Source organism: Danio rerio, chromosome 8, assembly GCF_052040795.2.
Source record: "Danio rerio strain M-AB ecotype USA chromosome 8, GRCz13ab, whole genome shotgun sequence".
NCBI classification, from domain to species: Eukaryota; Metazoa; Chordata; class Actinopteri; order Cypriniformes; family Danionidae; genus Danio; species Danio rerio.
In genome coordinates, this window is record NC_141028.1 from 43242349 (window position 1) to 43267149 (window position 24801).

The window sequence follows — 24801 nt, forward strand, 5'->3', positions numbered from 1 at the left end:
TTACTTTATGTAGGTTGATTAAATTATGCGCCAAAAACAGGTTGACAACACTTGTTAATAAATAAAAAATACATTCTATATTAAAAATATAAGCTGTATCTCGGAAAAATCGATGCATCTCGCAAAAACCGATGCATCTCGATTTGCTTCCAAAATTTCATTCATCCTCTGCTGCTCAACCGATGCACTCGCATCGTGCACGCGCATGACCGCGTATCGATACATATCGGTTAATCTTCCCATCCCTAGTTTTTAAACATACTTTGTACATAAAATAATGTTTATTAAATTGTTTGTATGGTTTACATTCCTATTGTTGCATTGTTTGTAGTGCCTTAAGGCCATCTCGTATCTTAATTAGCTTACTCATCCTGTTATCTTAAAACCTTAACAGTCTGTTTGTCCAATTTATCCTATTTGTCTATCCATTTTGTAGTTCTCCCGACAACTGTGAACTGAGATTTATGAATCTGGTGGTCGAAGGTTAAGACCACGACAACCCAATCGGGAGGCACAGAAACTAGCTCTTGGAACATGGAATGTACGGGGGGGTGGAACAGTACTGATTAGAAATAGTTGGGTTCACCTCCACACACAGCTGGGGCTCTGGAACTCAACTATTTGAGAAGGGCTGGACTTTCTTGTACTCTGGAGTTGTCCACGGGGAGAGGAGATGGGCTGGTGTGGGCTTGCTTACAGCTTCCAAGCTCAGCCGCCATGTGTTGGAGTTTTCCCCGGTGAACAAGAGAGTCACCTCTTTGCACCTTTGGGTCAGGGAATGGTCTCTCACTATGGTTTGTGTATATGGGCCAAACACCAGTGCAATGTACCCCACCTTCTTGGAGTCCTTGAAAGGGGTGCTGAAAGGCGCTCACACTGAGGACTCTGCTGTTACCACCTGGTTGTGAGTTGGATCCGCTGGCAAAGGGGAAAGCTGGACAGACCTGGCTGGCCCAAACATATTGTGAGGGTCCTTTGGGAAGGTCTGGCTAAACCTCAAGTCAGAGGGTTTTTAAACTTTCACCTCCACAAGAGTTTTGACCAGATCCCAAGGAAGTCTGAAGACATTGAGAGCAAGTGGTCCATGTTCTCCGACTCCATTGCTGACGCAGCTGTGAGGAGCTGTGGCTATAAAGTCTGTGGCGCCTGTAGAGGCAGCAATCTATGAACCCGGTGATAGACTGCAGAGTAAGAGATGCCGTCAAGCTAAAGAAGAAGTCCTACAGGGCTTGGTTGGTTGGCTGTGTATCTCTGGTCTCTGGATGTTGTAGGGCTGTCTTGGCTGACATGTCGGATGGAGGTCGGGGACAGTACTTCTTGACTGGGCAACTGGGGTGGTGGTTTCCATTTTTAAGAAGGGGGACTGGAGGATGTGCTCCAACTATAGGGCGATCACACTCCTCAGCCTCCATGGGAAAGTATATGCCAGGGTATTGGAGAGGAGGATCCGGCTGATGGTAAAACCTTATATCAAGGAGGAACAATGGGGTTTTTGTCCAGGTTGGACCACCTCTATACCCTTACCAGGTGCTTGAGGGTGCATGGGAGTATGCCCAACCAGTTTACATGTGTTTTGTGGATTTGAAAAAGGGATTTGACCGTGTCCCTCATGGAATTCTGTGAAGGGGCTCGGGGAGTTTGAGGTCCGAGGTGCTCTGTAAAGGGTGGTCTCATCCCTGAATGAACAGAGTAGGAGTTTGGTTCGCATTGCCGACAATAAATTAGACTTGTTTCCAGTGCATGTTAGCCTTTGGCAGAGCTGCCTTTTGTCACCAATTTGGTTTATAAATTTTATGGCCAGAATTTTTTAAAGCACAGCCTTTGGCTGGAGGGGGTCCGGTTCAGCGAACCCAGGATTTAATCACTGTTATTCACAGACAATGTTGTTCTGTTGGCTTCATTGAACAAAGACCTTTAGCATGCACTGGGGCGGTGTGCTGCCGAGTGTGACACGGCTGGGATGAGAATCAGCATTTACAAAGTCCAAGGCCATGGTGCTCCACCGAATAAAAAGGTGGTTTGCCATCTCCAGGCTTGAAGAAAGTCCTTACCCCAGGTGGAGGAGTTCAAGTATCTTGAGGTTTTGTTCACAAGTAAGGGAAGGATGGAATGTGAGATTGAATGGGCGGATTGGTACAGCGGCAGCAGTAATGTTGTCGACATATCAGTGTATTGTGGTAAAGAAGAAGCTGAGTCAAAAGGAAAAGCTCTTGATTTACCGTCAATCTACATTCCTACTCTCACCTATGGTGATGAGGTTTGGGTCATGACCGAATGGACAAGATCTCGGATACAAGTGACCGAAATGAGTTTACTTTGCAAGGTGGCAGGGTGCAACCTTAATATATTTATTTATTTAAATACTATATTAAATACTTTATTTATTTAATAATATTATTAGCATTCGATTGCTCTTGCCTGCCTTGTCCTGCATTTGCAGGTGTAAGCTGCATTAGTGTTTGCCTTTTATGCCGAAGTACATAAAAAAGTATGAAAATTGTCTAAATAAAGCTTTTGAAATCAATATTTTCCTGGCATGTTGATATTAGTTAACAGGTACAGGTTCACAAGGATACAATGGCACTAGAAACAAACCATAACAATAGGCGTAAAACAGATTTAAAGAAAAAAAAAACAGGTACAATAAAGAAAATGTACAATTTGATAAGTGGCAGCTAAATTTTAATGTCAGACTTTTAATGTCTGGAACAGACATTTTAAAAATCCATATTCCACAGAACCCCCTAAATTTGCAGATTTTTTTTTTTATTAATTTGTTTAATTTAGATACATCCGAGTCACACTTACTATCAAAAGTCCTATTTTACTGTATTCAATACAATTTCCTATGTTATTTGATTTTAAGTAAAAGCCAAGTAAATATGAAAATAATGTATTAAAATATGTATAAGCAAATAAGAAGTTGTATAATACCTTGGTGGACAGCTGGTGAAGCAGCTGTGTCCTAGCAGAACCAGGCTTGGTTTACAGGTAACACAATCATTGCTCTGATGTCCATTACATGATGCACAGTTCAAATGACACTGAACACACTCTTGTTTTTCCTTGTCTTCAAAGTAACCATCCGGACACACGGACACACAAGTCTGATCTGATAAAAACAACCAAATATGCACAATGTCAAATCTATAATTTATATTTAAGGTTTAGTTTTTACAAACTTTTAAATTTTGCTCATGTTAATTTTAGTTCATGTTAAGACATTTATGTTTGGTGAGGTCTCACTGAGCAAGATGTGATTGGGTTTGCAGCTGAGGCATTGATCCTTATCTGTGCCAGAACAGTGGAGACAGCTCTTGTGACATGGCTGATCCTGACCACTTTCATCCATGAATGTAGAGCAGTCACTGACAAATTCACAGTGACCATTATCATCTATCCTCATGTTCTCTCTGCAGGTGAGGCATGAGGACAGGTAAGGACCTGAGCAAGTCAAGCATGACTTGTCACAGTCTAAAAACAGATATATGTGGTTAGTTTTGTATTATACAGTATATTTATACAATATTTTATATTAAATAGTCATATATTTGAAAATAGTTCACTGCTTCTTGAGAAGTGAGGCTAACCTGAAAACTATAAAACTTGAACTCAGACAAATGAAACATGTATTTTACATGTACTGAACTATAAAGCTATGCTTTCATTTACCATCCTAACTTTCCTATTAAAAAAACTTTTTCCTTGCTTGTCAAGATCAGACACAAGCAATTAAGGTGTTTTTAATATTTCCACATAACACATACATTAGCACACAGATTGCATTGTCACACGACCAACATATATTCAACAAATTTAAAACAGCAAAGTTAATAAATATTACAATTTTTTCAGTCATAATATTCACCTGGCATAGATGAATTTAAATGGAAATATCAACCACAGTTTGTAGTAAAAATACAAAACATGGAAATATGTTAAATCCATCAACTATTGTATTATAAAAAAATAAAACAAATCCATAGGAGGCCCATTATGGTTTTTTTTTTTTTTTTTTAAGATTCCGATTAAACTATTATGTATGTTTTGGGGATGTTTTCATCTACTCTGGAGTGATTTTGAATCTTAATTTGGCCATAACTTTTTTTGTGTTTCAGCTAGCAGAATGATTTTGGTGATGAATCTTATTTTGACACATATTTTGGGGAAATTCTTTAAAATAAAATAAAATAAAATAATAAAAAAAACTAAAAGACAGATACTTCACTGAATAGAATATGTGTATTTGGTGTGCGGTTTAGGGAGAGGGCTCTGAGCTCTGAAAGACACCCTAACTCATGTTATTCCCCCTATCAGGATTGAGAGAGAGATAGAGGTTCGAGCAGTGTCTAGCCCGCCTCCAGAACGCTAGTGAAAAGTAGAAATGGAAGTGTAAAAGTGCTCACTGGAGAGTGAATACTGCTGAGGCAATGGGGTTATACAATGGGGTTGTACCAAGTGGGTATTTTACTGCTATTGTAGTTAGTAGGAATGATGTATCAGTAGTGAAATTTAGAAATTAAGATGCATAAATGCTCAGTGAGAGCAGTCACTGCTGAGGCAGTGATGAATTATAAGGTGAGCGTCTTCAGCGAGAGCAGTCACTGCTGTGGCAGAGGTGCATTATGAGGTGTACATCTCCAGAGGGAGCTGTCACTGCTGTGGCAATGGTGGATTAAGAGGTGTGCATCTCCATTGGGAGTAATCACTGCAGTGGCAGTGGTGTATTACAATTTGTGCGTCTCCAGTGGGAGTGGTCACTGTTGTGGCTATGGTGCTTTATGAGGTGTACGTTTCCAGCATTAGCTGTCACTTCATAATGTGGTGTGCATCGTCTGGCGGGAGCAGTCACTGCTGTGGCAGTGGTACATTAGGAGGTGTGTGTCTCTAGTGTGAGCTGTCACTGTGGTGGCAGTGAGGCATTATGACGTGATTCTGAGTGATTGCTGAACTGGCAGATTTCTACATGAAATTGCTTATCAGCTTTTTTCATTGTAATTTTTTTTAGATTTATTACTATATTTATTTATTATTATTTTTGCCATTTGATTGCTCTTGCCTGCCTTGTCCTGCATTTACAGGTGAAAGCTGCATAAGTGTTTGCCTTTTATGCAGAATTACGTTATAAACACTATAGAAATAAAGGTTAACTTATTAAATTGATGCAACCTTAATATGGTGTGCATGTCACTAATATAAATAAAGCCTTTACCTAGTTAATTTGCAAGCAGCATGTGGCATGTTATTCCTAAATTTGATGTGCCACGAAAGCAGTGGCATTGCAGCATTTAGGGTGGGACTGTCCACTGGTGGGACTGACCCGCTGTAGTGTAAATGCACTGTGTGTGGGTATCGGACAGGGTTGCTAACGGAGACATGCTCATGCTGTCATGGCAAATGTATTGGCAAATGATCGGTGCTTCACCGCGTGGAGTAGCGGGCTGGCAATCGAATGATCCAGGCCAGCGACCACTGTGTCTGAGGCACGGCCCAGGCTTGCTGGTGGCTTTACTGCGGCCTAAGGGAATTTGCTATTTATACATATTTATGGCAATTGGATGTGCCAAGCCGAGAGAAAACAGAGGTAGGTTTATGAATTTGGCAATTAAAAAGTTGTAAAATCTTGTAATTTTTTTAACATTTAGGAGTTTTGATGCATTTTTACTCCAGTTAAGTTTACTTTGATGTTTTCATCCAAAACATTACAAAAATGTAGTAAATTTGAACAGTGCATAAGGGTTAAGAAAATCAGAAGTGAAGATTGAAAATGCTTTCTTTCATAAAACACATTTCAAGAGTTCAGACTTAGCTGATTATTGATAATAAAGCTTGTTTAGCATGCTGTCGTGTGAGAGAGCTCTGAGCTCATAAGATCCTCGAGCCTGAGGCTCCCTCCCGTTTGCCCTCCCTCAGATAGATCTTGAGAGCTCTCCTGCTGTAGTAGGTAATGAATATGGGATTGCTCTTAAGAGATAACTACTTACTAGGTGCATGTCTATGGTGCTGGTTTGGATTAGTCAATTAATTTAAGTTGCATGTTTTTTTGGACAGTGGGAGGAAACCGGGGAACCCAGGGGAAACCCACGTGAGCATGGGGAGAACATGTAAACTCCACACAAAAATATTGGCTGGCTTGGTAAGGATTACATCCAGTTACATTCTTGCTTTGAGGCAACAGTGCTAACCACTGGGCCACCGTGTCACCCATCTAGGAAAGGAGGAGCAATAGTGGAGGACTGTTATGTGGTACTTAGGGTATGTATAGTGCCTTAGGAATCGTCTGATTGGTGAATCATAAATTGGATAATGAAGGACCAGCCGCAAGAAATCATAAGCACATGATCCTCTTGAAATTAGTTTATAAATAAACTTCACATAGTTTTTGCAGTCCCCAATTATTGTTCTGTGTTATGGTGCAGTAGTTTTATTTAGTAATTGCATAATTAAACTATTTTAAAACTATAAAATGGTTGGCAACCAATAGCCTAGTGGTTAAGTGTTCACAGCAAACTGAGTTTATTTCCTAGCTCAAGGACATTTACCAGTCATTCTCCTCTTACTGCGATCCACTATTTTCTGTCAATACTTTCCACTGTTCTAACCAGGGATGAACAGTATTTATCATATATGCATTTTAATGTATTTTAATTATTTCAAAAAAGTATTTATAAAAACAAAACAAAAAAGTGGTCAATATTGACTGACCAGAAATCACAAACACAGCATGTAACAACGACTTCTAAAAAAATCATGTTACACCAAAGACTAGAGGAATGGATGCAGAAAATGCAATTTTTTAAATTAATACCAACATATTAATACAATAAAGAAATATAAACAAGGATAAAATGAACACATTATGTGTGTGTGTGTATATATATATATATATATATATATATATATATATATATATATATATGTTTACACAACAGTTCTGTCTGGTTCTAAAATCTGATTGGCTGATAGCCATAATATGATTAAGTAATATCAGCACACTTACAGTCTCTTTACCCTTTACTCCGCCCACATACAGCCAGCAAAAAGCAGACAAAAAAGATCTAAAGTTTAAATTATGTTTGCTCAGCTGTTTAACTGTCAGCTTATGATTTGAATCCGGAAGAAAGTAGTTCCTCATACAAAAGGGTTTTTGAGACTCTCCATGTTTGATTTTGTTTTTATATACACAATTATGCCATCAAACGGTTGTATAAATGCAATATCACACTTGTAGCAGTGCGATATGGCTGTATATTGGCACTGGTGGGGGCACTAAGGCACGCCTCCCACCAGTGGCGATATACAGCCATATCGCACTGCTACTCGTGTGATATTAATCATATTATATATATATATATATATATATATATATATATATATATATATATATATATATATATATATATATATATATATATATATATATATATATATGCGTGTGTGTGTGTGCGTGTGTGTATATGTGTGTATGCATGTATGTATATATTATTGTATACCTTGACACTCTTCTCCAGCCAGGTAAGTGTCTGATGGGCAGCTCAAAAGGCACTTTCCATTGTAACTAACATGTTTAGGTAATCTGCAGGAGGAGCAGTCATCTTCATCGGGTCCATTACATGATGCACAATCACTGTGGCAAGGCATACACTGCTTCTTTTCTAGATTTGTAAAGTACCCTATGGGACAGTCAACAAGACATTTATCCTTACGCAGGAAGAGAAACTCTTCATACACTGAGCAGGAAAAAAAAATTAAATTAGAGAAAGACAGTGCTAACCCTCAAAGCTTGTACAATGTGACAATTATTAGATTTAGTATGGTAATAAATATGTATATGACAATGTTGATATATTTGGTGCTTGTGACATAGATCTGCTACAGATTTGGCTTCACGTACAGTAGGTGAAAGTTCAAAGTGGCTATTAAAGCCTGATTTATACTTCTGCGTCAAGTGACCGGCGTAACCCACGGCGCATGCAACGCACGTGGCTGTGCATTTATACTTCTGCGCGCTGTCTCTGTACGTCAGCGCCGTAGCATACACCGGTGTGTGACACAGAAGTATAAATCAGCCTTAACGCCGCAGCATATACCGCCGCCGTTTGAAATAGGTGCCGCTCTGTTTTTAGTGTATGACCGCAGTTTGTGAATGAGCCGTCAGGGGGCGCAAAGGGACGGATGCGAACGGACAGAAATAGCCCATACAGCAGCTTTAAATATGCTTCTGTGCTTGTAAATGATATTAAACAATAAGTCAAAGCATTATAATTCCTTCATTAATCATTTAAAATTTGTTAACACGCTTTATTGTAAACTTTTTAAGTGCAAAGAGGATTCGTTTTGGAAAATAGAATTGAAGAAGTAAAAGACAACTAAAATGAAAGCACAAACATTTAGTACAATTAAGTAGTCTTAAATAAATAAATAAATAAATAAATAAAGCAGCCTAAATATAGAAAGATGTTCAGTGTTTGCTATTTTGATAAGACTAAGACAAGACATTTTCATTTGTTTTATTACTGTTTTTATTTCCATTTTCGTTGTTGATTATATTTTACTATCTCATTTTATGTCTCAATTATTGTACATACTAATAAACGAATAATAAAAATAAATGAATAATGAAAATAGGCCTAAATAAATTATTTATTTAAAGACATTGAAGCGAAACACTGAGAAACTGTCAGCAGCATGGTCTAAAGAGCTTAAGTTGAATGCTGCTTCATCAAAAGCAAAAAAATAAATTCACCTACCTTAAGCAGATCACTAAAAGTATAATAAAAATATTTTTGCCGCAGGACATAATTTAAGTCTCGTAGGTTTATTTTTAAAAATTTAGTTTCAGTTCAGTTTTTTTTTGTTTCAAAACGTCAATGTTCTCCTTTAATTATTTTAAAACTGAAAGCAGAGCCCTTCAATTGGTCTTTTTCCATAAGATACTCCTTTATGAATGTTTTATTTTTTGATTAAAGTCTTTAATGTGCTTTTTAATAGTTTTATTTTATTTCAAGCAGCACCTAAATGCGAATTTATACTCAAAACGTGGCATGAGAGCGATGCAAGTCGTGTCGCATAATTGCCTTTTTTTCCTGCGCGATCAATTTCTGATCTTTTTGCTACTAAAATAAAAGCATAAACATTCAGTACAAATAAGTAGTCTTAAATAAATTAATAAATAAATAAAGCAGTCTTTTAACCTAAATATAGAGAGATGTTCAGTGTTTGCTATTTTGATAGGACTAAGACAAGACATTTTCATTTATGTTTTTAATGTTTTTATTTACATTTTCGTTGTTGATAATAGTTTAGTCTCATTTTATGTCTCAACAATTGTACATAATAATAAACGAATAATGAAAATAAATGAGTAATGAAAATAGGCCTAAATAAATTATTCATTTAAAGACATTGCCGACATTGAGCTTAAGTTGAATGCTGCTTCATCAAAAGCAAAAAAATAAATTCACCTACCTTAAGCAGATCACTGAAAGTATAATAAAAATATTTTTGCCGCAGGGCATAAATTAAGTCTCGCAGGTTTATTTTTAATAATTTAGTGTCAGTTCAGTTTTTTCTTTTTTGTTTCAAAACGTCAATGTTCTCCTTTAAAGTAGCTATAACTGTTGTTTTGTTTTGTTGTTATGTTTGTTAAAACATATGCTGGATAAGTTGACGGTTCATTCCGCTGTGGCGATCACAGACTAATAAAGGGACTAAACCGAAAAGAAAATTAATGAACGAATGAATTAATAAATTAATAATAATAATAAAATAAAAATAAGGTAATAATCTTTGAACACAAATGCCACTTAAGCGGCCTTTTTTATTTTTAGAGATGGTACATTTAAATTGCCTCTTCCCACTTCCTCCACCTCAAAATTGAAAGTTGCAAAGAGAACTATAGCTCATTTACACCTTGATGCCTTAGCCCCAATAGCAAAGATCGTAGCCCATTTACACCTCAACACAGTGCAAGTTTAGCGGAAGAATGTCAAATCAGAATCACGCACACCAGCTACTATCATGAAACTATTAAAGTTGTATTGGCATCAATTTGCTTATTTACAGCAGCTTTTTTTTGCGCAACAGAAGTGCGGCGTTGGGAAGCAATCAATGAATGAAAACAGGGTTAATAGTGAAATCGGCTTTTCATTGTATCCCTATTAACTATATCAGTGCATTGAAGGCCTTTAATGGTGTCAGCTCGATAGAATAGCCTAAGATATATTGAAGTAATTTTAAAAAGAAAGATATAAAAGATCACATTAAATAAATAAACAATTAAAAATATGTTTAGGTTGTCTTTATTTTAATGCCCTCGTGATGATGGTCTGCTTTATCATTATGGGCGTTTTACGTTATAACGTGATTCAAATGATGGATCTGCGACAGAGAAACTAGGGGGTTTGGGAAACACGCATCACTATATCCTTTTTTTCCCCCCAAACTGTGCATAGTTCAGCCGCAAGTTACTGTACGTCTTTTTTTTGGGAAAGCACCCCATGCCTGCTAGTGCCGCGCGCCTCTTTCTCTGGGCAAAAACAAGTTGATTTTTTAAATATTAAAGATATAGATTAATTAAATATTCAGCAAAAGAGACATTTATTTCATATTTCACTATGCATTTCATCTGATAGGCAATCTTTATAGCTTAATTAAACACATATTGTCAAAACCCACACAAAGGCCTATTGTATGAAAATGAAAAGGGCATTTTTTGTTATTATTAGACTACTATTTGTTATTTGTTGCCTAGGCTATTTTCACATTTGAGGTGCTTTATTGGCATGACAAGTAACTGTACATTCGTTTTGCCAAAGCAGTGCAGCGTCGCACAAACAAGACAGTGCAAAAAGGGCAGTAGTGCAAACAAATATAAATATAATATACAATAAAAAAATAGATTAATAAAAATAAAATAGAATAAAAAAATAAAAATTGAATAATAAAAATAAAAATTGATTTTTGATAACATTAAACAGGATAAAGGTAATAATAGTAGCCTATTATCAAAAGTAAGTCCACATAAAGAGTTCCAGTATTTGTGTGTTGGAGACAGGAGCGGATATTGTTGGTTGAACACACAGCAGCACACACACTCCCCCAGTAAGATGGGTTCTGTTCGACAGGGACTCAAAGTTGTTTTGTATGTGTTGGATTATCGGGTAGAATTTCTCCCGGATCTCGGAGTATTTAGTGCACTCAGTAGGGATATACAGCTCCATCTCAATCAGCTGCTGAGGGCACAGCCGCTTCTAAACCGGCAGCCATGTTTTTTTGTGCCGGCCCGTCTCTACAGCTAGCTGATGTTCGCTGCCCGCTTCTAACATGTTAGAAAATACTGCAAATCAAGCTGTCGGTATCTCCCCGCGGTTGAAATTGTTTCTTATTCGAAAAAAAAAAAAAGAATAAATATCAGCAAGCAGTAGTTGCTTTCTAGATTTATTTTAGGCCTATGTTCAGCTGTTTTAATCTTGCAATTCTGATCACTTTTAGAGATAATGTCTGTTTTTATCAACTTTTCTGTCATTTATTTCTCATTTGCTACTTGTTTTATTAATTTGTTGATGTTAATATATTACATAGGCTTGTATATCTAAAATCCTTTGGCATTCAAATTTGCTCTGAACTTGAAAGAGAGAAAGAATCTGATTTGACCTGTCAGAGCACATTGCATATGCTTTTTTTGAAATAACATTTGTTTAACAAATATTTTAGCACCTCGACCGTAATTAAATTACCTGTCTTTTGATTAAAACCTTTATGCAAAAAGATCAGAAAAAAAGGTAATTATGCAACACGACATGCATCGCTCTCATGCCACGTCGAGGATTAATTTGCATTTAGGTGCTGCTTTGAATAAAATAAAACTATTAAAAAGCACATTAAAGACTTTACTCATAAAATAAAACATTCATAAAGGAGTATCTTATGAAAAAACACCAATTGACGGGCTCTGCTTTCGGTTTTAAAAGAATCAAGCGGATTTAAAAAAATAGAATTTGCTGAAGAGATATGACAGGAAAAAAAAGATTAAACATATTGGGACTGTTAAAAGAACATTCCTCTTTGATATATTCTTTCAACTCCTTACAATAATCACACTGAGCTTTGCCATCATTCTTCACCATATATAGCCACTCAGCACATCTTGCGGTCCATCTTTAATGTTTAGATTATTGAAGGTGCTCGCCGGCGGCGAAGTTTCTGGCAGAGTAGCGAGTGAAAAAATGTGCTTGCAGAAATTGGAATCAAAATTTTAATTATATAACAAGCATTGTATTCTTTCTAATCCTCGCCCAGATTTAATAAAAGTTTTGTTTTTTATATTTGTGGCTGTGAAGTTTTTAAGAATATATATATTGAGATACTGAGCCATTACAAGTAAAAAAAAAAACAACAACAACAAAAAAAAACTATTTTATTTTAAAGAAGAACATTGACAAACACTGAACATCTCTCTATGTTTAGGCTAAAAGACTGCTTTATTTATTTATTTATTTATTTATTCATTTTTTTAAGACTACTTATTTGTACTAAATGTTTGTGCTTTCATTTTAGTTGTCTTTTATTTCTTCAATTCTATTTTCCAAAACGAATCCTCTTTGCAGGTAAAAAGTTTACAATAAACCAGGTAAACAAATTTTAAATGTAAGTTGAGGTGATCGCAAGTTCACAAATGTGAGGTGATGTGCTCTACCGGCAGTATAATCTATATTATTTTGCTGTGTTTCATATGCGCACGTTTAAGATTTGAGGTTATAACATTGCCATGATGGTCAAAGAAATCAAAACATTATTTTCACCCCAACGCAATTTAATCGGGCACTGAAGGCTAATATCTTAATTCTTATATTTGCTTTTTGAAGCCTATGACTTCTCACCATGTATCTTTTCTACAGCATACAGTATAGTGTAAGAGCATGTCTATTACCAGAAAAACGAAATTAAAATTATATATATACATACAGTAAGCTATGCCTACAGAACAGTCTGTTTAGCATTGTGAAAAGGCAAAGCTGAATATCTGTGGTTAAAGTGCCACCCAGCGGTCAAATGCTGCTGGCGCATCAATTACTGCCGTCGCCGCAGTATGAATGGCGGCAAAAGGAACACATTGAAGCAGTAACATGCATCAGCAAAGGCCGCCTTTTCATTTAAAAAACACTTTTGTGCAATATCCACCAGGTGGCGCAAGGAACAACCGCTTTTCCATTACCGTATTTTCAACAAAAGGAAGACACAACTGTAATAAATGAGTATTTATTAACAAAAGAATGTACAAGAGTAACTACAATTACTAAATGTACAATAAATAAAGTGTAAAGTGCATAGACATGAATCATGAAGATGATTAAGTTAAAGATTGTGATTAATACCTCTGTTATCTTTTCTGAAGCAAAGCTAGTCCGATAAGGTAAACCTTATTCTAAAATAACAAACAACATGAAGCTTTTGCTATTAATGAATATCAGTTATAAACATCTAATTAATTAGACCATTTTATACTGAAACAAAGTATGCCAAGGTCTCTGTTAGAGGTTTGGAAAGTGGTATATTTACGTTTTTGCTGTTGATGCAGTTGTTGGAAAAAGCTGAAACTCTCTTGAGCTTAGAAATCTGGAGACTCTGAAAGACGCAGAATGGGAGATTTCTGAAGGTGGTGGTTTTAATGTCTAGGACACGCCGATGTCTTCATCCTTGAAGGTAGAGGGCCTGGAAGTCTGGCGCACACACACATTTCTGGAGGTGGAAAGCACTGAAATTATGGTTTCAGATGCCTTGGAAAAAGCACTATGAATCCAATCACCATGCACATCCTTGCTGAAACACGAAGCAAAGTTCTGGAATCTGAGCAATTTGGATAGCCTGGAATGTGCAGAAAATCCTTATTTTTCATCTTGCAGACATTCCGTGGTGTAACGATTGCATTGAAAACAACACAAAATGTGTACCACCACCCACACCTCAAACTTCTTCGAATGTTTATTCTTTCTCTGGAAGGTGAGATTAAAAAGATGGCGCCTGTCATATCCAGCATTGTGATTGGATGATCCTGTGAGGTGGTCACTGTAGGGTGTTATCCATAGTGTGACTAGCATTTGCATAGTTATAGTACAGTTAAACTGTTTTTATATTTAAGTGTCCTAAATATTTCCCTGTGCATAATTTACTTTCCAAACCACTTTTAGTTTACCCAAGGCATTACTCTAAAAACAGTTTAAATATCACTATGTACTATTGATCTTTACCTAAGCATTCATATATAAACATTAATAAGCAGAGTGTCTTAAACAGTGCATTTTAAATACATACATTATTATTTGAATATGAAGGTATATGAATTAAAATGTTCCATTTTGTTTCCACTTTGTTAGATGGAAAACTGTAATCCATGTGTCTTTTTGTGTCTGAGATGATGTAGATAAGAAGGAAAATGTTTATTAGGTCAAGAACCCGTTTTGCAAGTTTTGGCCTCTTAACACCTTTGTCATTCAGAGTAACAAAGGACAGATGTTTATTCACCATATCCATTGCCACACTTACTGATGAGCTTAAACAAAAAGGGCCAAATTGAAATAATTACTTTAACTGGCTGCAACATTTGTCATATTGGAGATTAATTTCCACAAGTTCCTGACATTACCGCTAATCACTACAATAGCAGGGGGTGCAGTGGAACAACTGTTCAGTCAGGCAGAACTGACATGCACGAGATGACAGAATCTTATATTTCTTTTGGTTTCTATGTCACCCATGAGTATTGTGTTTTTATATGTCAAGTCAAGATAAAACAGTTACAGCCTTTACTTGAAGCAGTGCTCAATGTCAGTTCAAGGGGAGCGAACCAATCAGAAAAACTCAAAAGCAGGGCAAAGGTTGCATGCTTTTGTTTACAGTAGCAAGGTAACACGAAAACATGAATCCATTTCTGAAAACTACATCTTGTGTTTTTAGGCACAGATGCATTCTTTTTGAATGGCTCTGTTAAGCTGCGTTCACACCAGACGCTGAACGCGCATCAAGCGCGGGTGATTTACATGTTAAGTCAATGCAAATAGACATCCTGCGGCGCGATACGCGCGAATGTCGCAAATTGCGCGAATGGCGGGGTGAATTGAGCGTTTTGTTCGTTTGACGCGCTTAACGAGCGTTTCGCACGAATCTCTCGATTTTGAAAATCTGAACTTCAGCATACATTCACGCCGCGTTAACCAATCAGAAGCTTGCTCTTGTGGGGGCGTGATTGTGACGTAGAACCTGTTGTTGGTGTCCCAGAGGAAATCCTCCAGCCTTCACCGACAACAGTTCATCAAACTCGGCTTGGCTCAGTCAGAAGCACCGCTGAAAGCCTCCGTCATCCAGGTTCAGTTTCTGGAGGAGTTTATGAGCTCACAGAGCTGGATGCACCTCTGAAAGAATGTAGTGGACTCAGACACGACCCTAAACGTATCGACACTGTTTTTCAGTCTTCATAAAGCACATAAACACTGTTATTTTCTTCAAAAAATCCATGTTAGCCATTTAGCTATGAAGCTAGAGTCTTCGGGCAGACAGAAGCCCTGCCCATAACGCGAATCCGCGTCTGTTCTGATGTGAATTTGACACGCGAATGAAGCGGGGTTTGACGCGTGTATAAAGCGAGTAAACTCAAATGTTCACGCGGCTATTTACGCGCGAATAGCGCGATTTATCTGCGCGATTTATCTGCGCGTTCCGCGTCTGGTGTGAACACACCATTACACTGCTGTGGACACACACATACATGTGGGCGTGACAAGATCTCAGGTTACGAGATCTTGCAAGACTAAATCAAAACAAGAAGAAAAGGCAATGATTCAGAAATACATAAACAAAAAATTATTTCAAAATGAAACAAATATTTATTGAGCTACGATACAATACATAAAACTAACTTCTTAAAGGTGCAGTAGGTGATTGTCTTTAGAAACAATTTTGTTGTGCTGGTTGAAAGTCTCTTCACATGCCACTAGTAATGATTAAAGTAAATTATCTAAATGTATTTATACGTATTTTCATATTCTGGGTAAGGCATGAGACAAAAAATCCAATTAAATATTGTCGGGCCGATAATTCCGATAATTCTAATAAGTAGCCCAAACTGTCTGGAAACAAATGTAGATTTGAAGAACTGCATACTGGTTCACGCAGATTCACTATATGGCTCACAGGGGCCGCGTTCACGTGGACACGAGTAACAGCGCTAAAAACAAATGCTCAGTCAAAACTTTTTTAATCCTGAATGAATATTGGAGTTACTTTTGCATGCTGGAGGAAGGATGACACCAGTATTTCTTCAAGACAGATTATGTTACATTATAAAAGTAATTTAGTCACGCTAATCTTATGTAGATTTTGTTGTTACAAAGCATATACACAGAAGTGTTGTTCAGTGGTACAGTCATATGTATATGGCTGTATGTTTTGCTTGTGTGTGTGCACTCTCTCTCTCTTTCTGTGTGTCAATTCTCAGGATCACCGACTCCAGTATACCATTCTTCCGTGAAGAAGTCAATCTCCATTCCACCCTGTGACGTCATCACCCTTGCTACCAATCAGGATAGTAGCTCAAAGTTTAAATGGACGGAAGCCGGGAACCTCGTTCTGCTCTACTCTGTCTTGTTTGCTTTGTCCTTGCTTGCCTTTTGTGTGTGTTTTGGCTTGTTGTTATGTCCTGTGATATTGATTTGACTTGAGAGTTTTGATTTTGGTCTAGTTCTTGTGTTGATCGCTGTTACTGTCTTGTGTGTGACAATCCCCTGATCTCTGGTGTCAGCCTTCCCCTGGGATTCGAGGAGTTTAGATGTCACATGACATACACCTCGCATCACACAGAGAACTCCACTGTCCAAACACACTAGTTTAGAAGTGAGTGCCACCCGCTGTAAGTTTTCTCTGTGTTTTTGGTTAAAAGAGTAATTTTAGTTCTAGCGTGAAAATGCTGAAGATGTTTTGTTTTATTTTCTATTAGATAGTTTAGAGCAGGGGTGTCAAACTCAATTCCTGGAGGGCCGAAGCCCTGCACAGTTTAGTTCCAATCCTGCTCCAACACACTTACCTGTAGGTTTCAAACAAGCCTGAAGGACTCAATTAGTTTGATCAGGTGTGTTTAATTAGGGTTGGAACCAAACTGTGCAGAGTTGGGGCCCTTTTGGAACAGAGTTTGACACCTGTGGTTTAGAGGGTAAATATTAGCTTCATTTGGGGTTTTTGTTATATTGCTTTCATTATTTTTGGCGCCACTTAATTCTTGTTTCCCTCATCCATAATAAACATTGATTACATTATTTTCTTTTTTGGGTGCTTGACTTCTCTTTACTTTTGTAAATAAATTTACTTATTTTTGCAGTATTTTGGTTGCCGTTTTGCTTTTTTGTTACCAATTCACCACAAAATTTTATCAAATTAAATGTTACCTTTTTTAAACCCTACAGCCAAACTTAAAAGTCATAACATTTAAACGGGGGCGTGTCTGGGATCTCGTTTTACTCAAATAAAACCTGAAATTGTGGTAATTTTAGTGTTTGTTGGTGGCAATTGGTGTTAGCTTGTGTATTGCACATAATAAATGTATACGGAAGAGTATCGTGCTGTTTGTTTCGTCTAGTCAGAATCATGGAGGATTTTAGTTTGGAGAAATTTTTTACAAAACCAATAGTTGAGCAGATTAATGTTTGTAAGAGCAGGATTGATTACTGATTAATGTTTGTAGTTGCAGGATTGATTACTGATTGCTGATCATTATCAGATTGTTGTAAACACAGTCGCAAGGCAGCAAAATAAAAGGTAGGATAATGTTGAATTTACATAAGATTAATGTTCTTCCTCTGTCAAATGTTGTATGGGAGACTGGTGAATATATTAGCCAGGATAACTTTGCTGTGGTGCATCTCAGTCCAGATGCTAAGGATGATCTCAATGATGAAGTTGATTACGGCACGGAGGCGAAGGCCGGCTTGCCAGAGTTTTATCCATTCTCCCCTAATTCCTCGGGTTACAGATATGACACGCGACTGAAAGTCTGCTTAGCCCGTCTGCAGTAAAAGGCACAAAAAATGTGTGCGCATGTCAGTCTGAAATACGCAAGCTAGAAATTAAGGCTGATAAAGAGATCAAGCTGCGAGAGCTAGATCTGGAGGCGATGAAGGTTTCTTCTGGCTCAGCTGCGCAGCCCAATTCTGCTCATGCCTCTGATGTGTCCCCGCCTACTGATCCAGCTCCAAATGCATTTGACATAGGTAAGCAAATTGCATTAGTCCCACCATTTAGAGAATCAGAAGTAGATTCTTATTTTTGTTCTTTTGTGCCGATAGCCATTTCTTTACGTTGGCCTAAAGAGGACAACTATTGCTGCAGTGAAAGTAGTTTGGTAACGCTTAAGGGGTTTTCTCTACACTGTTCGTTTCCCTGGTCCCTACGTCATAAAAAAAAAATGATTGAGACGAATTATATGATTCATACAACCGATAGAAAACAGCAAACAGTGTCATATAAATAGGCTTAAAGCATCCCATTCCAAAGAGACAGATAAGGATGTGCCCGTGTCAAAAGCAGAATCCATTGTTTCCACCATTGTTGCAGTTGCTGAACAGACTTCTGCTGTGATGTCAGATGCTGATGACGGTGTGATTCTTCATAACCTTCCCCAATCATCTGTGAGGTTAGACAATTCAGAAATTTTTAAATAATCTAAATTCATATCTCAAACATTTGCCTGCTGATCAGAAAACGTATATCTTTAAGTTAATATCTGATTTTAAATGTTTGTTTGGTTATCTTTCAACCCAAACAAACATGTTAAAACATGATATTAATGTGGATGGCGCGCATCCAATAAAGCAGCATGCATATCATTTGAAAATGGCTAAACAATCCATTATGCGTCAAGAAGTGAACTACTTGCTTAAGAATAAAATGGCAAAACCTAGCAGTAGTCCTTGGAGTTCACCATACATGCTGGTGCCAAAACCAGATGGAATGTACAGATTTTGTACTGATTACCGAAAGGTTAACGCAGTCACTGTCCCAGACAGCTATCTTTTACCATGCATGGAGGACTGTATTGACAATGTCAGTTCTGCTCGTTTTGTCTCTAGATTAAACATGCTGAAGGGATATTGGCAGGTCCCTCTCACCGATAGAGCTTCTGAAATCTCCACATTTGTCACTTTAGATTCATCAGACTTACCAAACTGTAGCGCGTATCTCGATAACGTAGTGGTTTATTCCATGAGCCGGCGTGATCATGTGCATTCATTAAGGGAAATATTTACATGACTTTCTAATGCATCTGAGACACTGAATTTGGCTAAATGTGAGTCCGGCCAAGCTATTGTGACATACCTGGGCAAGGAGTTCCGACAAGGTTAAGTTTGCCCTGTAAATGCGAAAGTAACCGCTATTTTCCAGTTTCCAGTCCCCACCACTCGCTGAGAACTACGGAGGTTCTTGGGTATGGTCGGTTATTACCACAGTTTTTGCAAAAACTTTTCTACCGTGATTGACCCCTTAACATCCTTGCTTAGCCCTTCTACATCGTATGTGTGGTCTGATGCTTGTCAAAGTACCTTTGATAGTGTGAAAGCACTTTTTTTGTAATGCACCTGTTCTTGCCGCTCCTGATTGTGCATTATCATTTAAGCTTGAGATTGATGCAATTGCTGTGGGTTCTGGTGCCGTACTCCTTCACGAGGATGAAACTGATATTGACTATCCTTTTAGCTATTTCTCTCGTAAATTTAATTAACATAAGCTCAATTATCCTACGACTGAAAAGGAAACCCTTGCTCTGTTGTTCGCTTTGCAACAATTTTTTGGTTTACATTTGGTTTACATTACATTTTGGTTTACATTGGTTCCAGCTATTTACCTGTGATTGTATATACGGATCACAATCCAAAAAAAATAATTTTTTAAATGTTATTTAAATAGTAGCCTTTTAGGTAACCCTTTATAACTACAAACTATGAATCATCTATTTAGCATTAGCAAATAGTTAATGCATTATCTGTTAAGCATAAACTCTACATTTTTAGACCTTAGCAGGCAGTTAATAAATACAGCTACAAACGTTCTATTCTTGACAAGCACACTTATAATGTGCTTATTAATTGTTCATACTTTTATTCATTAATTGTTCATTACTAAATTTAGTAACAATTAATAAACTATTCAAATCTACATATATAGTTTATTATTCAGACATATACTAATGGTTACTATGTTGTAACACCGTCGGCTCGTTCCTGCTCCCCAATTACCACTCTACCTCACAAACCACCTCTCTTCAATCCCACAAACAATCACAAGCCTTCTAATCTTTTAATCTGCACCTGTTACCCCCAATCAAAGAACTGACGTGCTCAAGAACAAACTGTGTGAGAGATGTTTACCTTATGAGCTGTTGATGTGATCACTAACAGCCTTGACACCACTCTCCTGGGGTCCGTTCTTCGTACCTCGCTTAAATGATCTAAGATTATTTGGCAGATCCTGGATCTTTTAATCTTGATAACTGATCTCTCGCTAATTTGGTTCTTCAAACAAGTTTGCGAATCAGATTAGAATGTCTGGATAAACTGATCTGAGATTGCTGCGTGTGTTATGAAGGACAGATCTATCGATCCTCGAAATCATGATCAGCAATGCAACGATTGGCTGACGGCACAGCAGCGTAATGACATCATGGTTAATATTGATAAATATTCAATTATCCATGTGAGCAAAATTACATCAAATTAGCAGTAAACGGTTTGTCAAATATGACACGCAATAACCTTTCACATTTGTTGTGAGCTACAGGCTTTACACTTTCATGTGTCGAGTATTCATCATGTATTTCAATGGAAATCAATTTATGTAGTTCTACATTTAGAAAAGATTTTCTTTATTATAGTAGCATTTTTTTTTAATCGGTGGAAAGAATAACTGGTTGCTTACAAAAGCATTTTCATATTGGTAAAGGCGTCTGCAACTTTTGTGAAGCATCAAATCACTGGCATATTAACTGTCAAAACATGTTTAGGACTGCATAAATGTATTATTGCTTTTTTTTTTTTTTAAAGTCACATATTGTGCATTTCTATTATACACAATTTGTACTAAAGTGATCTAAAAAGTTCATATCAATAAGTTTTCTCCTTGCACCACCAGGTGTCGGTCTTTGTACTTTCATTTCAAGGGTGCAAATTGCATAAGTTTTATTAATATGTATAACTTTTTTATTTTATTAATAACTATAACTTTATATATATATAGTTAAAAAATATGTACCATTTTCCCAAGTGTATATAACTACTACTGTAAGAAAATATCAGAATTCTGAACATACTTTCTGTATTATCTTAGCTTGAACTAAGCTGATCTAATCCTGTTTATATGAATTGAATCAAGTTGCCTTCTAGCAGCTTATCCTAAGGGACTGAGACCTTAAATTCGTAAACAAATGGCCATTTTTGATAATAATGCAAATTTAGAGACATTCATAAAGAAGACTATCAGCATATTACAACATTTATCTGCCTGTCCTTCTATGTTTGTCAACCCAGTGTCACCCCCTAGTGTTCCTTCACTAGCACCGGATACCAAAAAACTCATGATTACTGATGCATATCGTTTGGAATCCTCCAAATATCAACAGCAGATATGGAACCAACTCTGCCTGTATTGTAGGGAATCCACTTACCTCATCTCAGGTTGCCCAGTTCATCTGCCTCGCCTAATGGTGAGTATGGTTACGCTCACTTCTTCTGTATCTCATATACCACATATGCAAGCAGAATTAGTTGTGAATTCCCATACTGTCCCTATACATGTGCTGGTGGATTCTGGAACGGCTGGAAACTTTATCTATTCCAACTTAATTTCCAAGCATTGTATTCCCTCCGTTTGAAAAGAGATTCAGTACAAGATAACCACCCTACAGAGCTCACCATTAGGTGATGGCAAAATATCCTGACGCACGAAGGAAATGGTTCTTCTCTCCCCACGAACCTCAAAAGAAGTTAACTTTACTCATGTTTCCTCAAGGCAAATTTAATGTCAGCTTGGGCAGACTGTGGCTCAAGCAACACCAACCCCATGTTAACTGGGATACAGGCAAGATCCTGAAATGGAGCACTGCTTGTGTCTCTCCAGGTCATATTACTCCCCCTGCTGTTCACCCTACGACACCTGAACCATTATCCATTCAAGCCACCACCATTGAAGCTACTCATCACTCCTCCATCCTCATCATTCTCTCCATTTACCACTCATTCACTGACGTTTTCAACAAGGAATGAGACATCCAGTTACACCTTCATGGGTCCTGGGACAGCGGCATTGACCTGCTGCCAAAAGATAAGCTCTCCCTCACGGAAGGATATGTCCTTTCCTATCCTGAGAACGAGGTGATGAATTCTTACATCAATGAGGCTCTTCATCAGACCTTATACCTCTCCAGCTGCATCTAGTTTATTCTTCCTTTCCAAGGATGAAGGATTAAGGCCCAATATCGACTATCGAGTACCAAATACAGCCACTGTGAAATTTGCTTACCCGCTACCACTGTTTCCCCCTTCTTTGGAAGAGCTCAGAAGTACACATCTTTAGTAAGCTCGATTTTCAAAGTGCTTATAATTTGATCCATATCCAAATAGAGGATGAATGGAAGATGGCTTTTATTAACACTTCCGGCCATTATGAATATCAGGTCATGCCCTATGGCCTAGCAAACAGTCCTTCCATCTTCCAGAATTTCATGAATGAAATTTTCAGAGACTTCCTCCATTGTTTCATGAAAGTGTATATTTATATTTTTATCTATTCCTGTAATCTAAGAGAACACCAGCCTCATGTTCAACAAGTCCTTCAACGTCTTTGAAAATCAACTCTTCCTTAAAGCAGAAAATTGTAAATTCAATAAAACCATCTCCTTCCTCGGATACGCTGAAGCGCATCATGCCTTTGACAAACTGAAGACCCTGTTCACCACAGCACCCATTCTCCATCATCCGGACCCTTCTCTGCCCTTCACGGTTGAAGTAGATGCAACTCATACTGAAGTTGGCGCCGTTTTCTCCCAATGGTCTGATGAACCAAAGCTCTTCATCCGTGTGCATACTACTCCAGGAAATTAACACCTACGGAGCAGAATTATGAGATTTGGGACCACAAGCTGTTGGCTATTAAACTCGCTCTTAAAAAATGAAGACATTGGATTGAAGGCGCTCAATTCCCCTTAACTGTTATCACAGACCACAAAAATCTCCAAAATCTTTGAGATGCCAAATGCCTCAATGCCAGTCAAGCTCGCTGGTCCTTATTCTATGCACGATTTAACTTTAATATCATCTATCAGCCCGGTCACAAGAATGTGAAAGCTGATGCTCTTTCTCGGATGTACTGACCTGATCCTACCCACGATTCTCCTGAACATGTTCTACCACCTTCTGTCTTCAATACTCCCATTATGTGTCTACTGGATGAAGATATCGGCATAGCCACAATAGAAGAGCCAGTGCCCACTGAACTCCTTTAAGGTCTTCTCTATGTGCATACCAGGTATCGTGTACCACTCCTGGATAGTACGCACACATCCCTTGGCTCAGGACATCCTGGCAGCAGGCGAACCCTCTTGCTCCTCAGACAAAAATATTGGTGGCCCAAAATGACACAAGATGTCACCCCAGTACATTATGGGTGGCTCGATCTGTGCCATCACAAGGACACCTTGCCGCCTGGCTGAAGGTAAATTGCAGCCGTTGCCCAATCCCCGCCCACCCTGGACCCACTTGGGAGTTGAGTTTGCCACCGATCTGCCTCTATCACAAGGGTATACCACCATTCTCGTAGTAGTTGATCAAAGTTGTGTAAACTAATCCCTCTAAAACGAGTCACCAATCTTGTTCCTGGATCTGGTGCCCTGCAGGGTTTAGCTCCAACTTGCCTCAACACGATTCATTCAACCACAATTTATTTCCAGTATCTGGCAAGTGTTCTTCTGTCTTCTGGGCACTACCATTCGCCTTTCTTCTGGCTACCACCTGCAGACTAACGGCCAGACTGAGAGTAAAATCCAAGAGATTTCCCAGAACCTTCGAACGTACTGCAACAATCACCAAAACACCGGGAGACAGTATCTACCATAGGCTGAGTATGCTCAAAACTCCCTTCGTCAAACCTCATCTGGCTTAACCACCTTCCAATGTGTCCTAGGTTACAAACCATCCTTGTTTCCCTGGACCGGGGAAACTTAGGAGGTGCCCGGGATGAATCAGTGGTTCCTAGGCAGCGAGAGGATGTGGGACTCTTCAGCGGGCAGTGCGGAGGTATACTACCAATGCCAATCGTCACCGCCAGCCGAATCCCACTTACCAACTAGGGGATAAGGTATGGCTTTCCACCAGGGACATTCGCCTCTGTCTGCCCAGAAAGCTGAGACCTCGCTACATAGGATCTGTCACCGTGCACTCCCAGATCAGTCCCATCACTTACTGTCTCAACCTTCTGATGTTTCCTAGATCGAACTGTGTGAGAGATTGCTAACATCAGATGTTTACCTTATGAGCTGTTAATGAGATCACTAACAGCCTTGACACCACTCTCCTGCTTCCTCAGTTTGATTCAGTGACTTGTTTTAAATAAACACCATAAAAGATAACCATCCTTGTCTTCCTTGCCTACCAATGTGACATATGTATGTTTACAAATGCTTTAATAACTCAACTTCATCCAGTTTGGGACCCAATCTAAAGGACTATTTATGCATTGTAAACCTTTTATAAATGACAATTTAAGGCT

General features: G+C 38.1%; 1 protein-coding gene and 1 long non-coding RNA gene across 5 annotated transcripts in view; one reads left to right on the plus strand and one right to left on the minus strand.

The window, feature by feature from the left end:
• The window catches only part of LOC147842795 (uncharacterized), a 294644-nt gene that overhangs the window by 190437 nt on the left and 79406 nt on the right, over positions 1-24801 (plus strand). Inside the window, exons 2-3 of the long non-coding RNA XR_015498310.1 lie at positions 8057-8393; positions 9142-9215. This is a non-coding gene — a long non-coding RNA (uncharacterized LOC147842795). The remainder of the gene's footprint in view (positions 1-8056; positions 8394-9141; positions 9216-24801) is intronic.
• The window catches only part of pcsk5b (proprotein convertase subtilisin/kexin type 5b), a 238500-nt gene that overhangs the window by 24945 nt on the left and 188754 nt on the right, over positions 1-24801 (minus strand). For 2 of the 4 annotated variants that reach the window (XR_015497170.1, XM_087263487.1), the window contains exons 21-23: positions 7494-7673; positions 3247-3474; positions 2935-3112 (exon numbers count right to left, since the gene is read on the minus strand). The exons of 1 other annotated variant lie outside the window; for it this stretch is intronic. Coding sequence is in view for 2 of the 3 variants with exons in the window: in XM_087263487.1 (XP_087119613.1) it covers positions 2935-3112; positions 3247-3474; positions 7494-7673 (586 nt within the window). In the remaining variant the exon portion in view is untranslated. Of the gene's footprint in view, positions 1-2934; positions 3113-3246; positions 3475-7493; positions 7674-13244; positions 18673-24801 lie in introns of those variants that run through there. One more of the 4 variants, XM_087263490.1, reaches the window with a different exon arrangement.